Source organism: Micromys minutus (genome assembly GCF_963924665.1).
Source record: "Micromys minutus genome assembly, chromosome: 6".
Taxonomy (NCBI): domain Eukaryota; kingdom Metazoa; phylum Chordata; class Mammalia; order Rodentia; family Muridae; genus Micromys; species Micromys minutus.
The window spans coordinates 77,796,248-77,815,253 of NC_137975.1; the positions used below are offsets into that span (position 1 = coordinate 77,796,248).

The 19,006-nt window shown below is 34.8% G+C and overlaps 1 protein-coding gene across 1 annotated transcript; it reads right to left on the bottom strand.

Moving 5' to 3' along the window:
* Positions 1-12,527: 12,527 nt before the first annotated feature.
* On the bottom strand, positions 12,528-18,751 carry LOC308421923 (prolactin-7D1-like; the record flags this gene model as incomplete). Its single annotated transcript, XM_080918389.1, has 6 exons — positions 12,528-12,734; positions 13,329-13,508; positions 15,214-15,321; positions 16,212-16,250; positions 17,405-17,574; positions 18,721-18,751. The coding sequence occupies 6 exons, from the start codon at positions 18,749-18,751 to the stop codon at positions 12,528-12,530; spliced, it is 735 nt and encodes a 244-aa protein (XP_080774515.1).
* Positions 18,752-19,006: the final 255 nt, after the last annotated feature.

The following is a 19,006-nucleotide window of genomic DNA, read 5'->3' on the forward strand; positions in this document are numbered from 1 at the left end:
CTATAGAATATATCATCCTAAAAAAAGACTACGAATTCTGCTCAGCACCTCACGGCACCTTCTTCAAAACTGACCATATAATCGATCACAAAAAAAACTCAATAGATATAAGAAGATTGAAATACTACGATGCATCCTACCAGATCAGCATGGTTTAAGGCTGGTCTTTAATAATAACAAAGACAATAAAAAGGACATATATACATGGTAATTAAACAATGCTCTATTAAACAATAGCACATTCAAAGAAGAAAGAAAGAAAGAAATTAAGGATTTTCTAGAATTTAGTGGAAATGAAGAAACAACATACCTAAACCTACCAGATGCAATGAAAGCAGCACTGAGAGGAAAACTCATAGCTCTGAGTGCTTCCAAGAAGAAACTGGAGAGAGCATACACTAGCAACTTGACAGCACAGTTGAGGGCTCTAGAACAAAAGTAAACTGATACACCCAAGAGGAGTAGAGAGCAAGAAATAATCAAATTAAGAGCAGAAATTTAACAAATGGAAACAAAGAGAACTATTCAAAGAATCAACAAAACCAAGAGCTGGTTCTTTGAGAAAATTAACAAGATTTATAAACCCTTAGCCAGACTAAGTAGAGGGCAAAGAGAGTATCCAAATTAACAAAATCAGAAATGAAAGTGGAGACATAGTAACTGAAACTGAGAAATTCAAGAAATCATCAGATTCTACTACAAAAGCCTATACTCAACCAAGCTGGAAAATCTGGAGGAAATGGATGAATTCCTAGGCAGATACCAGATACTAAAGTTAAACCAGGACCATGTAAACCATCTAAATAATCCAATGACACCAAAAGAAATAGAAGAAGCCAGCAAAATCCTGCCAACCAAAAAAAGCCCAGATCCAGATGGGTTCAGTGCAGAATTCCATCAGACATTTATTGACGACCTAACACCAATACTTTCCAGATTATTCCACAAAATAGAATCATATAGAATACTACCTAACTCATTTTTAGAGGCCACAATAACACTTGTTCGTAAGCCACACAAAGACCCTACAAGGAAAGAGAACTTCAGACCAATCTCACTTATGAACATTGATGCAAAAATACTAAACAAAATCCTTACAAACTGAATGCAAGAACACATCAAAACAATCATTCACCATGATCAAGTAGGCCTAATCCTGGGATGCATTGACGGTTTAGTATATGGAAATCCATCAACATAATCCAGTATATAAACAAACTCAAAGAAAAAAACCATATGGTCATCTTAATAGATTCTGAAAAAGCATTTGACATAATTCAACATCCCTTCATGTTCAAAGTCTTGGAAAGAACAGGAATCCAAGGCCCATACCTAAGCATAATAGAGGCAATATGCAGCATACCAATAGCCTACATCAAACTTAATGGTGAAACAATTGAAGCAATCCCACTAAAATCAGGGACGAGACAAGGCTGCCCAGTCTCGCCCCATGTATTCAAAATAGTAATGGAAGTCCTGGTCGGAGCAATTAGACAGCACAAGGAAATCAAATGGATACAAATTGGAAGAAAGGAAGACATGAAAACATCACTGTTTGCAGATAACAAGATAGTGTATATAAGTGACCCCAACAATTCCACCAATGAATTTCTACAGCTGATGAACAAGTTCAGCAAAGTGGCTTGATATAAAATTAACTCAAACAAATCAGTAGCCATCCTCTATGCCTAGGAAAAACATACAAAGAAAGAAATTATGAAAAAATACCCTTCACAATAGTCACAAACAATATGAAATAACTTGGTGTGACAAACTAAGCAAGTGAAGAAACTGTATGACAATAATTTCAAATCTCTAAAGAAGGAAATCAAGAAAGATCTCAGAAAATAGAAAGCTCTCCCATGCTCATGGATTGGAAGGATCAACAATGTAAAAACGAACATTTTACCAAAAGCAATCTACACATTCAATGTGATCCCCATCAAAATTCCAACCCAATTCTTCATAGAGTTGGAAAGAGCAATGTGCAATTTCATCTGGAATAACAAAAGACCTAGAATAGTGAAATCCATCCTCAACAACAAGAAAACATCTGTAGGAATCACTATCCCTGACCTCAAGCTATATTACAAGGCAACTGTGCTTAAAACTGCATGGTACTGATACAGATATATGCATGTGGATCAGTGAAACAAAATAGAAGATCCAGAAATGAGCCCTCACATATATGGTCACTTGATTTTTGACAAAAGAGCTGCAAAAATTCAATGGAAAAAGGACAGCCTCTTCAACAAATGGTGTTGGTCCAATTGGCACTCAGCATGCAAAAGAATGAAAATAGACCCTTACTTATCTCTTTGTACCAAGCTCAACTGCAAGTGAATCAAAGATCTCCACATTAAACCAGGTACACTGAAATTATTAGAAGGGAAAGTAGGGAAAACCTTAGAACACATAGGCTTTGAAGAAAATTTCCTGAACAGAACACCAATGGATCATGCTCTGAGGTCTAATATTGACAAATGTGACTTATTGTGATTGCAAAGTTTCTGTAAGGTTAAGGACACTGCAAAGAAAACAATACGGCAGCCACCATATTGGGTAAAGATCTTTACCAACCGCACATCTGATAGAGGTCTAATATCTGAGGTATACAAAAAAACTCAATAAGTTAGACACCATAGAATCAAACAACCCTATTAAAAATTGAATTACAGAGCTAAACAAAAAGTTCTCAACTGAGGAATATCAAATGGATGAGAAGTATCTAAGGAACTGCTAGACATCCTTTGACATCAGGGAAATGCAAATCAAAACAACCCTGAGATTCCACCTCATACCAACCAGAATTGGTTAGATCAGATATTCAGATGACAGGGGATGCTGGTGAGGATGTGGAGAAAAAGGAACACTTTTCCACTGTTAGTGGGTTGTAAACAGGTACAACCACTCTGGAAATCAGTCTGGCAATTCCTCAGAATAGTGGACATAGTACTACCTGAAGACCCAGTTTTTCCAGTTTTGGGGCTATACCCCAGAGACACTCCAACATACAACAAAGACACATGTACCACACATGTAGCAGCCCTATTTATAATAGCCAGAAGCTGGAAAAAAAAGATGTCCTTCAGTAGATGAATGGATGCAAAAATTGTGGTATATTTACACAATGAAGTACTACTCAGCTATCAGAAAAAATGACTTTATGAAAATCTTAAGAAAATGGATGCATCTAGAGAATATCATCCTGAGATAACCCAGTCATAAAAGAACAGACATAATATGCAGTCACTGATAGTTGGATGCTGACCCCAGAAAGCTCTGAACACCCAGAAACAACTCATAAACTGTATAAAGTTCAAGAAAAAACAAAGGCATAAAGAAAAGAAAAAAACCAATATGCTTAATCTTTACACACCAAGAAAACTTTGATTATTTCCAGGTTACATCTTGTTTTACATATACTTTATGCTCATTGTAACTAGTAAGATTTTAATGCACACTATCAAACTTTTAAAAAAGTCAAGTAGTGACAAAAATGTATTTATATACTTTTACGCAACAATGCTTAAAATATGCTTAAAATCATTGTTTTCTTAAAAATAAAAGTGTTCATTTTTTTTAAAAAAATCATTTTTTACCTGTGGAAATGTACTTTTGAAGTTTAGTTGATGAAATTCTCTTAAGTTGTAATGAATTCATCAGCATAAACTTTGAGGGAGGCAATGGAGATATAGGAGGTAAAAGCAAATTTAAATAATCTTTTTGAAGAGAAGTCATTAAGAAGCTGAGACAGAATGAGGATAGTGAAAGAAATGTTGTATTTAAAGTGACATGAGTCCATATGTATTAGAATTTTAGAGACATATTTATTGTCATTATATAAAAAAGTGTGATTATTGTACTAAAACCATGCCTATTTTCCCAAGCTCAACACTGACTTGGAACAGGTAATATGCAGGTATCAAGTGGACTGAACTTTTTTCACTTCTAACTCATCTTTCCCAATGAATCTCTCATACATTGAAATCTTTAAACCGAGAGTCCTGGCACGAAGGAGTTTCTGGAAATCTAATATTATTAGTATTATTTTTTCAATCTGGAATCACAAGAAAAGAGATTCATTTTATTCATTCCTCTGAGTTTAATACAATGCACTGATTCTCCTTTGACTATGTACGATGTCAATGGAGACTGGCTGTATGCAAAATAGAGGAGGTAATAATGTGGTTTCCAGCTGCATCTATTTGGTTATTATGTGACAATTGTATAACATAATCTTTCTGTAGAATTTAAGCCTAATACTGTGATCCATGTGTATCTGTGTTAGTTAGCCTCTTATTCTTTACAGTTTCAAAATGATATTCTTTTAATAGCTCAGTAGAAACAATTTTTTAAATCATCAAATGTTTTGTAAGTCTTTAAGTTTCCAGAAAAACCACCCTCTTTTTCATGTCCCCTTTTTCAGTTGCTAGTATTTAAAAAACCTGTGGTAGATATTTAATTAGAAATTTAACTTGCAACAATTATAAATGTGGTGGAATATAATTATTTACAGCACCCTTCCTCTTGGAAAGAACTCATAGGTAAGCAAGGTACTTACAAATCTCTTGTGCATCTCTCTATTGAGCATATTGATGTTATAAGACTGCGTTATAGCATGATCAACCAGGTTGTTGAGGTATACTTTACCATGTCCAGCTCCTCAGACATTCACAGACAAGACACCATGTTCTCACACAAGCAAATCTGATACTCTTATCCCATGAGTGCCCTGCTATATAGGAACAGGAGGCTAAGATCTATTTATGAGGATATTAATGGTATGTATCCCTCATTATCAAGAGTACTTTTATTTCTCCACTGTGCCTGCCACTCTATTGTCTAGTACTGTGTAGCTGTTGGAATAAATAAAGATCTTCTACTATGAGAATATAAATACATTACATATTTATACAGTTTGAAAAGCCAGAAGTTTCCCATATTTTCAGACTGCTATCAAAAACATTCAAACATATCCTAAGGTAGTTGATAGTGGAATGTTTTAAAGACATCTTTTGTAGAAATTTTGTATTAGAAATTTATGGTGCTTTTCATTGGTTATTCTCTCAAATATTGTGTTGTATATGGTGGGTAATATCTGTACCATGGTAATACAGTACCTGTCTTTGCTTCATTTTCATGATGAGTAAAAATAAATGTATTAATTGCCTAGTATTGAGTTTGAGGATAATTTTATCATGAACAGCCTCCTGTAGGCTCTCTTTGCTAAATTACTATAATAATTTCATGCACTGACATTTGGCATAAGCTTATGGGTCTTGCAAGAACATAATGGGTAAGTTGATTCTATGTCATACCATCAAACTATATTGATAATCTAGGCTGATATTATATCATACCATCAAACTATATTGATAAACTTGGCTGATCATATATCATATCATCAAACTGTATTGATAAGCTAGGCTGATCCTATGTTATAGCATCAAATTATATTGATAAATGAGAACACTTAAAAGATTAAGTAATTTTTTTCTTTGATCACTTGATCAAAGAAGCACTATTAATAATGATTGTATCTGCTTCTCTTGTTTTGTCAGTCACCCTCCTTTAAATTAGTTTTCATACAATGATCAGAATAGTTTCAAAACCACATTTTTAAAATTATGTACAGACACATAAGTCTAACATACCAATTGATCTAACATACCAACTCCCAACAAATTGATCCAGTATATATGTTTCAAAACAAAATGTCTATTTACTTTTGCTGTCAGTCCTCTGAGAACATATTTCTTCCACAGAACCTTACATAAGTCTAATTGAAAATGTGCAATAGAAATTTTGAGAACTACTAAGTGTTATTCGGGAAAATACCTAGACTCAAATACTCAAAATAATCGAAACAAAAACTATGTAGCAGACAATAAATCTTTCAACATTTCACAAGCAAAAGGTAAATACTTTTTAATTCTAATTATTATCATCTGAAGATTAGTGCAAGAGAATGAATGATTTGGGCTTTTGACTTCATAAACAATAATATATGAGCCAGGCATGGTATGGTGGAGCACATTTCTAATCTCAGTACTCAGGAGACAAAATAGAGATCTCAGTGACTCTGAAGTCAAACTGTTTTACATAGTAAGTTCCACAGTCATTTGTGTATTGAGACCCTCATACATACATGCTTCTTACTGATTTCTTTACTTAAAAATATTATCCAACCAGTCTCGCCTGAGCTCCTTGGGACTAAAACACCAACCAATGAGTTAGCATGGAGGGAAGCATGGCTCCTGCTGCATATGTAGCAGAGAATGGGGTTGTCTGCCATCAAATAGGAGGAGAAGCCCTTGTGAAGGTTCATTTCTCCTGTCATATATTATCAACCACATTAAAGAAATAAACATAGAGTCTCTTTATGGAACTAGACCTAGATATATTTCCACATATTTAGCTGGACCTAAAACAGTTATATAACTGTTTGATGAGCATGTCTACCTGGCTGATTTGGAATTTTTCTTCATATGGACTGTGTAATTGCCTTAACGACATGTGGAACTACAAAATTCAGGGAACAATATAGGATATTTCCCCTTAGTCCTAGTGAGATTTCTCTTAATAATGTAAACATAACAAGCAGTATGTAATGACATCATTTCTTTTGTTAAATATTGTATATATCAAGTACATTGTTGATAACCTGTATTACATTTGTGGCCACTTGTGCCTCACTCTTGAACAGCCCAGAGAAAGACTTTAGAACATTATAAGATCTAAGTGAAGAATGATTCAGTGATTAGAGGAAGACATTTATGTCTGTTGCAGATGTGAAGAAATAATGTGGTGCTTTGGTGAATGGTCAAGATGAGAAAAATAAGGTAACATTTTCAATATTGGGAACTATTCTGTCACAGATACCAGATAGCTCATGTTACCAAAACAAACAAACAAACACAACAAAACAAAAAACCCATGTTAAGAATGCTTTCATTCTGAGGTCATAGTGAACACAACAATTAGAGTCTTGCCTCTGAGTATGAAATGTTAGCTAAACTTATTTATTTAGAACAAATCAGAGAATAGAAGATGGACATTTTTATCCAGTCTTTGAAACTTTCAGTAGACAAGGCTATCAATGAAAAGGCATTGGCTACAAAACAACCTAAAGGCTGTGAGAATAAGGAAGCCAAATGCTCCCTTGATAATGGCACTGTCTTACAGAAGCCCAAATAGACAAGTGACTCCCAGTCATCATTCTCAACATTTTTATGTGTAGAAAACAACCAAAATAAGCAACAGTGATTTCCATTATTTCAGTAATAGCTAAGTAACTTTTTAACAAAACCTTATATGCAGAATGCCAAGGTCAACTCACACTTGTTGTGTGAGGTTATAATGAGCATTAAGTATTGTCCATTCTTTGTAAACACGGTTTGTTGAATCAAACTACCATCTACTCTCTCACAGGTGTAGACAACCAAAACCATCTCTAAAACCAATAAGTTTGGAAGTCAATAAGCAGAACACCACCACACATTTGAAGGCTGTGGTACACCCTTAATCACAAGATGAGGAAAGAAATACAATTTGCTACAGTGTTTACCTTTGGACTAAGTTACCTTTTATTGTTGATGCTAACCAATGTGGTCACAGCAGAGTGAGTTGATTTGATAAAGCACAAAATAATTTTCCGTACTATGATGAATCCAAAGACTTTAAATCTATTTCTAGCTGCTAAGAAACTTCCATGCTGATTTCCAAAGTGGCAGCCACAGCTTACATTCCTACACCCTGACTCCCATAGGAGTAATAACTCTTCTAATGTGTAAACAGAACCATTGCTTTAGCTGTGTGTCAGACAGAATAAAAGAGACAAAAGAAAAAGAGTCACAGCATTCCTATCACCTTCAATGAGGCCACCCATGTCATCTCTTTTTGCATGGTGAACTCTGTCCCTTGTTATTTAAGCTTCAATAAACCCTCCCTCATCAAAGATTTTTTGTTAAGTGTTTGATTATCATAATAAAAATAATTTATACAAATGAAATCATTAGTTTTTATCACCTTGAGAAGCACGCACAAATCTGCTGAGTACCCTTAGTGTAGAAGGTTTATACTGTTTGTTCTGGCCAAGAATGTATGACATATTAAACACCTATTCATTTACACATTGAATATCTCCATGCTACATGGGTACTTGTGTACAACTGCCTCCAAACTGACAGTACAGTTGCAACTTATAATTAACAGTTATCTCCTCAAAGATATTTTCAAAGTAATACAAAGTGTGTACTGTGTGACATGTTTGGTAGACAAAAGTGCTCCTTAAAACTGAAGACAATTCATTTTGCATTTATATCTCTATCTCTATGCCAGTGATCTCTCGTAAATTGTCTCTGATGAATTTCAAGATTGCCATGAAGCAATATTCAGTTAGCTACAATATTTTAGTGAACTGTCCTCTACACATTGCAGTACTTTAAAACTTATGTCTCATCTGAACTTTTTCAAATTTTCCCTAGAAATATTCTTTTGAAGTCATATCAAATGTTGAAAATACCTTTTCTCTGTGATCTCATTTTAATTTTTCTCCTTATTAATCCCTTCTCAAATACTTTAGCCAATTACCAGCCCAATTTATATTATAATCATTTTTACTCTTGTGACCAAAGCCTCTCTATTGTCCTGTCATTGAATCCAGTATTTGACAACTTGGGAGTTTTAAGAGTTTTTATGTTATCTTATCCCATACATTTCTTTTATGAAAATTAGATTAAAATTTCTCAGTAGATTTACTATTGATAATTTTAAAAGGCTGATTACTTAGAACCTGTCAATGGCCAGAGAACAAGAATCTTCTTAGTTCTGCCTTAAATTGGGCATCATTATTTCAGTCCTCCCCTCAATGCTCAGGGATTCTCATAGAAAATGGAACAGGACATGTTTCAAAGGCAGGGGTTGTTGCATGAGTTTGAAAGAAACAGTGTTTTTCAAGCACAGCAAAGCGGGTGTACTCAGAAAGTGGGAGAACATGTTAATGATATACAAGCTCAAGCCAAACAACATCCTAGTACGGAAATGCTGTAAAGCGAGCAGCAAAGAAGGGACTTGCTTCAAGCATCTTATAAACTGCTCATTACCTCAGTATAGCTACAAAGTCTAAAGATTAGGGCTTTAAAACATGGAAGTTCAGTGATACTCCAGATACAAACTGTATCATAAAGAATCATAACCTCTTAGAATACTGGACAAAGGGTTAGAAAAGAAAGCAGATAGATCACTTGTCTAGTTTAAAGTCATTGAAAAGATATGAATACCTCCTCAGAGGCTCTGCCAGAGCCATACTGACAGAGAGGAGGATGTTTGCAGCCAACCATCAGACTGACCACAGGGAACATTTTTAGCAACTTCTGTTGCAAAGTGAATGACAAAAACAAAAAAAATTAACTCCAAGTACAATTAGACAGAAATTTATATATCTTTACCCTCTTTTCCTTATTCTCATCCAGATTATTTTCATGTAGTTTAATTCTGCAAATTCTCGGACACTTTTTTCTGTTTGGTATCTTGTTCATAAGGCCAGCTGATGCCTCTATAACTTTTACATTCCTTGATTGCTTTCTCACGGGTGAGCCTTTGCTGAATTTCTCTCAGTGTCAGTCTTTGAGCATCTTTTTTTGTTTTACTAGCAGCTACACATTCTCATAACCGTCCACACCAAATAAATACTTGAATTTTCAAATTCTAGGAGCCTTTCTGTTTTGCACTATGACGTATTTGCTTTTTCTTAATATAGTAGGTTAAGATAAAACTCAAAATTGATATATCAGCCATTGTAATGATAAACACATTATCACCCTGGAGTAAAACCCATTTTAGCACCTGGTGAAAAATAACCACTGGCTGCCTAGTAATGCCTTATAATAAAAGTCAGTTTCTCTCCCTGAACACTAGTTATACGTATGTATGTTATAAAATGAGCATAAAGAAGTTGTAGGTATGCTACCTTCTCATTTTGACCAAGCAGCATCCCAACCATCCTCCAAAACTTCACTCCAAACCATCGTATTTCAGAAACGTTGGCAAAACTTTGGGTTCACTTATCATTTTCAGGGGTTTTATTTGTGGCTTCTTTTAGTAGTAAATTTTATGCTCTTAATAGTACAATAATGTAAATGTTTATATATCCCTAACAACATCACCTAAACTACTGAAAAAAAATTACTTTTACTTTCTCTGTTGCTATATTTAGTGCCCAGGGGATTTAATTTCGCACTGTATCAGATCAATCACTTTCTAGGTGTCATTTATTTCTGTCTTGGCTCCACTGCTCCTATTCAACTGTCATCTTAAATTGAAATCCATAAATTGTATACTAACCCTCATTAAAGCAGGGATGGCTGTTATCTTCTTTCTGAAATATATTTTCTAGCTACTCTTGGCAGAAGTAGGTGTAACAACAATAACTATAATAAATCTTACTTTAAAATTTAAATTACAGTCACATGTCACTAGCGAACAGAGACCTTTTACCACCATACCTGAATGATTTACCAGAAGTCTAAAATTGAATCTTATTATGAACTTACATAATACTGTGAAATTTATATTCACATGGGAATAAAGATAAAATTAAGATATATTTTATGTCCAAATATTCCCTGTGATAAATTGCCATCTTTTAGATTAGAAGTGTGCGTAATCAAAAGAAAAGAAAGTAACATTAAAGGGAGCATAGAGTTAGATGCTTTAGATAAATAGTAATTTAGTTATGAACTATACATGGATCTTACCACAATGTTCCACAGACTCAAAAGAAAAAATAATGGTGGAAAGTTTACTATGAATAATGATGATTTGCACAATATTAATTATTTTTAATAGAGGTACTGGAAGGTTTTTAATACCAGCAACCTTGACTATAATGAAAGCAATTTGTTGGACTGAAAATCTGTCTGAAAGTATCAGGAATTTTTATTGTGCACTAGAAATTTCTCACAATTCTGAAATGGAGAGCTGTCAAGTTTTGTTTTGATCTAGGGCTCAAACAATGGAAAAAGAATGTATACTCCTAAGACAAATGAAATTTTCAGAAAAATAAGAGAAGATTAAAGGTATAGGAATAAAGATGGAAAAAAACTGAGTCAGGTGTTGAGGTTTGATCATTTGTTACAGAGGGTAATGTTAAGTACAGGCTGCCAGAACCTGGTTGTCTGAGAGTTGAGTGTGGAAGAGAAGGTAGCTGGTGTGAAAGAGGCAGAGGAGACAGAGGATATCAAGAAAACCTGGCCTTATAAACCAACATGGTCAATGCATATATTAACTCTCAGAGACTGAGAAGTAATGGACAAAGCATAGATGGATCTGTACTAGGACCTCTGTGTATATATTATGCCTTAGAATTTATGGTGTTTATGGAATTCTACAGTATGCAAATTAGTAGGCCTTTGCTTTTTGTGACTGCTGTTAGGCATTTTTTTCCCTACTGTTCACTTGTTTCTCCCAAAATTATGTGATAATTTTTCTTTTATCCTATTTTATTAATTGTTATTATTATCATTATCATTATCATTATTATTATTATACCTTAGAACTGTGTTTGTTTTCTAATCAGAGAGAAAGGGACTGGATCCAGAAGGGAGGGAATCAAGGGTAGAAGTGGAAAGAGTATAGAGAGGTGAATAATATGTCATATATGAGGAAAAAAAATCTATTTTCAATAAAAGGAAAAAAATAAAAGAACTTCTTTGCAATCAGTCTTTGATTTCATCACACATGTTTGTAATGGATGAACTTCTCTCTTTCCTTACTTCCTTATTCCATCCTGGCAAAATCAAAGGGTCAGATAGAGAGAAGTAGGAAAGGGACAACCTTAATAGGAGTGGATAAACACAGCCTTTCCTAATATGTGACTTAAACCACAGGAGGATGGTGAAATATACCAAGTAATTTGAATATGAGAGGTTGTAACTAGACCAATTGAGGCTTTATAGTCAGAGACTGAAGAGACTAGATTAAATATACCCACAATGTTGTGAAGAATTCAGAAAGCAACAGCTGAAATCGAGATGAGAAATAGAGAGTTCTTTTATGTTTATACCATTTAATTCATACATATTTCAAAATGTAAATCTAAAACCTTCTTAACAATTAGTTAATGGAGCAGCATGCTACTTTTATTTTTCTGGCATTTTACTGTGAAAGTTGGCTTAGAGGCATGGCCCATTTCCTTAACATATCCCAACATTTCCAAATCTGTAATAGGAATATTGTACTTTTAATGATAATCTCATTCATTGAGTCCAATAGCTATATCCACATTATTATAGTTCTAAAGTGGACTATGAATTGTATCCTTTGCCATTTGAGCATACAGGATTTGGCAAGGAAGATTTTGATGCTATTGGTAGGTTTATCACTCATGAAATAAAAGATACAAACCAATTTTCTTTCAATGGTTGACATCTGATGTTTCTCTTTATTAATAGACACATTAGATTTAATCATATATTCAAAAGACATAAAATTAGAAGTTTCCAAAATATGGATCACATAGCATCTCAAAATTCTGAGGAGTAGCAGACATCATTATAAAGAAGCAGACATTTTAGGAAATTGACTAGAAAATCAAGTGTTTCTAAGTCCATACGCAGGCAGAAGGAAAACATATAAAGAGCAAAAAATTGAGTTTCTTTATCAGCTGCTTGCAAGGAATCCAGATCTGACCAGATCGGGTAGTCTTCATTTTCTTTGATTGCAGGATTAACCTATTGAACAGACATGATACTTACTTATTATTAGTGTTTGTATTCATTGGATTTATTCCCTTCTAAACATTGAATTATACTTAAGGAAATAATATAAATGTGAAATTTCATTCACAGACACAGATTTTTGTTTCTTTCACAGGAAACAGTAAGTCTTAAATGTCATATATATTTTTCTTAGACTTATTTAATGCTAAATAAATACATCACTTGCAATTAGACAGAAAGTAATCCAGGATTCTGATACCAGAGCATACCCTTCTGTTTGTCCAATGAACAATGGAAAAACTAAGGGCAGTTCTTTCACGTCGGAAGCAGGTCATTAATACAACATCCAATGACTTATTTGTGGGAATTTCACTCAGACTGAGAAAGGGGCTTTCTAGGTGACTTGAAGACTTGCTTGTGTGTGTGTGTGTGTGTGTGTGTGTGTGTGTGTGTGTGTGTGTGTGTGTGTTGTAATGAAGAGCATTAATACAAGGTTAGATGCCTAATTTTTGATCTTGCAAAGTGAAGTGCTTCAAAATGTATCATTCACTAAAAAAGTCAAAACATTCATGAAAGAGAAAATCAGAGGTTAAGAAAATTACTCACCATGGATATTATTCTTATGATATAGTCCATAAGATCTTTGTTCTTAGCCTCAATGGCTTTGGCCTTTGATAGGATACTGTAAGGGCATCCTGGCAAAGCACTGAGTTCTGTCACTACATGTTTCAGAGGGACTTTCCAGGCCAGCAGCGTGTGGAACACCATTTTCAAAAAATCTTCAAACTGTTTAACAATTAGAAAACAGCCATATTAAGGCAAGTGAAATATAAATCATTGGTTACATGTGGCTTTTAATAAAAAGCAAATGCAGTTTTTTGATATTCTAATGCAGAAGTGTGGTGTTCTGGAGAAGACAATGACATAGCGATAGAAACTATTCACCTGTAGTTTGCAAAACTGAAACAATTTATATAAATAATTTATAATGAACTATATTATTGGACACGTTCTGTTTCCTTTCTGAAATCTACCACCAGCCTTTTCTCTAAGGCATTATATATTTGACCGTTTAGCATGTCTATGAGACCCTAGTATGGCTTTCTTGGGACTGCGTGGCTGCCTACTGGTGTTGAATCAGAAGGATAGATACCACCAGTTTCATCCAGTTTCATCTGCAAATCATTTAGCTCATGTTTATGACACCATGGAACAAACTGCTGCAAAATTATGAAAACAAACTCATTCTGAAGTTTAGGACATTAATAGGAAGGGAACTTAAAGACAACCTGGCATTTATAAACATGGTTTCTCAGCCAACAACACCCTGGCCTCTAACAGAACAGAACATTGCTGACAGTATATCTGAAGGACCATGGAGCTCATTGCATGTGCAGAAACCACAACTGCAATTTTACCTTTCGGAATAGGTCAGAACTGCGTATGTCCCACATGACTGACTTGAAAATGTTTGCTACATCGCTGTCTTAGAACTAACCTATTGCTACCGAGAACAAGGAGCAGAGCAGAACTCAGTGGATATTCTAAGAGAAATGTGAGAATGAAGGAAAGGGGTGTGTGGAAATGATGACAGTGCGGGTTGCCAGGAGCACATAAACAAGAGTACGAGCTTGAGTCAGACTAGGCTCAGAATTCCATTATCACTAGGTTGGTCGATGACACGTGGTCCACAAAGTATTTCAATGTGTCCATATCTTTGTCTGAGATGCATTTGGTGAGGATTAATTGAAGCACTGTCAATAAACTACTTTATGACCCTTCTACAATAGACTAAGTCTCCAGAAACATTGGATCTTCATCTTCTTCTCCATTCACTGTATTATTTTCAAATGATATCTATATAATCTATTTTAGTGTAATTTACAGAAATAGGTAATATATAGAACATCTCATCAAACAAAAGGAATGATTTTCTTATGAGAACCAGTAGATAGTGTTTATAAGACTCCCATGCCCAAGCACTTTCAGGTAACATACAGAAGGAATTATGAATTTATGGAATCTGGAGAACATAAGAAAGAAGCAAGTAAAGTCCCAGGAGATACCTGGGACCCAAGAAGAGTTAGCTTGGTGGTCACTTATGACAATGTGCCAATATAGAGACATTATTAATTTATACTAAAGAAAACTATGTTTGCCTATCTTAGGCCTACACATGAATGTTTTAAAAATAGGTGTGTACATCAGTTCAAAGTTCCTACTGGATAATAAATCAGTCCCCAGCATGAAGACATTGGTAGAATACAATCCTTTCAATGGTCCGTTTATAATGATCTGCTACAAGATTGTTTAATACTTGATTTCCTTTATATTTTTTCAATTGTAGACCTTGATTTTTAGTTCACTGTGCATTTTCACTCATTTTTCTGACTGTTCTGATTACTGCACCCCATCAGTACTCATAGCAACCTGCCAGGATGGCAATGCCAGGGACTGCTTCAGCCTTTTTCCAGGAATGTAGAGAACGCACCGAGGTTTTTCGGACATCCTCGAGTGTCTCGGGAACATTGATGGGAACCGTGTGGCAGCTGTTGAAAGCCTTGATTGTTTTCTCCATATCCTTGTGCAAATCTAAGATCTGAAAATGTTCAAAAGAGAATTTGAGTTAAATAAATGTTATGAACTGATAAAAAAGAACATGAAAACAGAATACTAATCCTGTTAATAAACCTATAATTTTTATAAATATTCACTGCATAAAATCTAAAATTAAAAGAATGACATTTTACCTAATATTCAGTTTAAGTTCATAACCTCATTTGACCTTTCACCTAACATTCTAACCTACCATCCTCTTTTAATATTTACTATTCTCTTGTTCTGTCACTAATGTTAAAAATTATTATATACGTTGAAGAGAACCCTTAAACATGGCAAAAGTAAAAGCACAGCATTTTTCATATTTCATCCTTCAGTGTGATTGGAGTCTCAATCTATAGTAAATATGTATGATTATTTATCAATTTGTATTTTGCTATTATTTCAAATTTATTTTTTCTTTAACTTGTCATTATATCTATCACTTTCTATTTCCAGTGAGCTATATACTTATGCCATTTTATCATAAATCCTGAGTGAAATTGTGTTAATTGTAATAACATTAGACATAAATGGTAGCTATTTTTGATGTTATACAATGATGAAATTCAAAACAAAAAGAGACTAATTAATATTTACATATTTTGATATTATAATCAAAATTTGTTTCTTAGCAAAATTCTTACAATTTTATGTCATAAGTATAGTTGTTTAAAGTATAAAGGATGAATTTGGTAATAACCTGAATACTCATTCACTGAAAACCTATTTTCAGAAGCAGTCCCATTTCCAAAGTAGTGGATGAGGCTTTTTTTTCACCTGGGCAAGGGTTTTATTTGGATTGGTTCTGGCTGCTTTCTAATGAAAGGCACAAGGCAACAATTAACTTGGATGCTTTGGGAAAATGACAGAAATTGCTGAAGCACTTACAATCTTATTGAACTCCTGTGAAGAGAATGAGTTGAGGAACTAAAACAGAATAAAGGAAAAAAATAAAGCATTAGGGTAAACAGCATAAACACATTTTATTGCAAATTTATTGACCTTGAAACAGATAACATCCAGCCAGTACCCACTTCTATCTCAGTCCTCCCATTGAATAACTCCTTGCACTAGAAACCATTTAAAAAAACTTCTATCTTGCAAGTTTAGATTAGTTGTATTCATTCCATTCAACACCATATAATGCATTTTTGCTTTAAAATATCTGAAGTGTGCTGCGCAAAGATGCCACAAAGACTGACCTGCTCTAAGCAAGGTAAGGAAGTCACAGTTCTTCAACAAGCAGATGTTTTAGGATTTTATGTCAAGACTATAAACATATTTTTTTTTCTTGTGTGTGTTTTTAGAATAGTTATATAAAGGCAAATAATTAAAACTACTGAATGGCTTCATATATTTTTGAGATATCATAAATTTACCCCATTCTCTTTTTTCCACTTTTGAGTACCATCTACCTTCTTTTATGTTTGAAAGAGGTATTAAAAACTTTTTGACAGTAAGTACTTCTTGGGATCAAGTACTTACTGGCAGGAACCAGATAAAGATGCCCCCTCAGGGACTATGCCAGAGGCATATAGATACAGCTGAGCATGCTTGCAGCTAATCATTGATCTGAACTCAGGGATCCCAATGAGGTTGCTAAAGAAAGGTCCTAAGGAGCTGAAAGGGGTTTGAAACCTCATGGGAAGATAACAACATTATCAACCAACCAAGCCCTCCACAACTCCCATGGACTAAAACACCAACCATTGAGCACACATGGAGAGACCTACTGATCCAGTTGTATATGTAGCTGAAGATAGCAGTGTCTGGCATAAATGTGAGAAGAGGCTTTTGGTCCAGGGAGGGCATGTTTTCCCAATGTAGGGGAATGCCAAGGCAATGGGGTGGAGAGGAGGATCAGGAGGGAGTGCACCTTTGTGAAGGCAAATGGAGGGGGAGGGGGTATGGAATCTGGGTAAAGGGATAACATCTCAAATGTAAACACAGAGTACCTAATTAAAAAAAAAAACTTAAGAAAAACTTGTTGCATGATGCTTTCAATTAAATTTTAGTGTAATGCACAGCTATGCTGGAATGTTTCTTTTTAGGAGAAAGCTATAAGGTAATGAGGTACTTACAAATTCTTTGCGCATGGCATTACCAAGATTAGCCATCTGTTTGGAAAGTGCAGTGGCATTATCAAACAAATTCTTCAGGTCATTGAGGGTAGCCTCACTGGCATTGATGGGTGCAGAGGACACCTTTTCCCACAGCAAAAGCTTTAACACCAACAGCATCAGAAGAGTCCCTGCCAGATAAAAACAGGAACTTCGTACAATGAGAAATGTCCATCTGAAGTCTTTCAACAGTGATAATAACCCTGCCTGTTGTCCTCGTCCTTATGATCTGGCACTATAAAGCTATAGGAGTGAATAACATCTTCCACTGTAAACTGCAATAAAATAATTAATTTGAACACATGGATAGTTTGAGAAGTTGGTGACTTCTCACATCTTTGGGTTCCTGTCAAATTTGATTCTGAAATTTTAAGTATTTGGGGTTTCCACAAAATGTGAGTGAATGGAGTTATTTCCATTTCTTTTGGCAGCTAATGTCTTGAGCACTTATTCTGACTTTCAGCTGTCACTCTCTGCAAGACTCTGTCTTGTTCTCAGCAGAAGCAAAGCATGTTTGCAAGGATAGTACAACTTCTTTTATCAAGTCTTGTTGCCTACTTGGAATAAGCACAAGACTGTCTACTTCCCAATCCTGAGGAAGAAGAGAGTCCTCTCAGAAAATGATTTTGTTTGCTGTGTCCACTGGTTCCTGGTAATATTACTATTCCAGAGTTTCCCTCAAAGCTTGCAATGGTTTTCTGTTTGAACTTGCTGTTTATAGTAGTTCTATTAGTAGAAGGAGTCTCTGTAATATCAAAATTTCTTGACAAAAGAGAAAATTTTAAGTATAATTAATATATCTTAGTTTCATTTTTTTGATTAGTGGGGAAGGCTAAACAGCAACACTGAAAAGTCTGCCATAAGTGGACATATATAATGACAATTGGTAAAATTTTGACATTTTGATATAAATCCTTCCATATTATTGGCATCTCCTATTTGAGATTATGCAGAAACATCATGATTTCTCATACAATGTGTTATAAATTTTAATAATATCAGTCACCTAAAAAATGCAGAGTTTCTCTAGACACTGCTACATGACTCTAGGCTAAGATTACTGCTCTTTAAGAAACAAAGATCCACAAACGTGCTGTGCATTTGCTCCTAGAACAAAGATTAGAAAGTGGGCTTTATATCTCCTGGTTAGTTACTAATCAATGTCCTTCATTACTGATAAGAAAAGGATAACACCAAAAACGCAAACTGTCCACCACCTCTGCAGTATAATTCAGTACCTACACTGTGTGAAAGAAATTTGGTAAACAGTTACTTACAGGAGCAGGGTTGAATCAAAGAACGGAGCATCTCCGCAAAGTGTAGCCAGGCTTAGCTGTTGACACCAGGAAGATGCTATGCCTCTCTGGAGTAGGGAGCCTTTTGTGTCTTAACTTTCTACCTCTTATATAGTCGAGCGCAGTAGCCCTAAGGTCACACACTGGTGGGGGAAAAAGGAAGTTTTACTTCCCATTATTTTTCCCTCAGGGTTTACGTAGGCAAGATACCATGTACATTGATATAGTTCTAAGTTCATGGTTTCTCTTATTTTTAGGTTCACTGTTC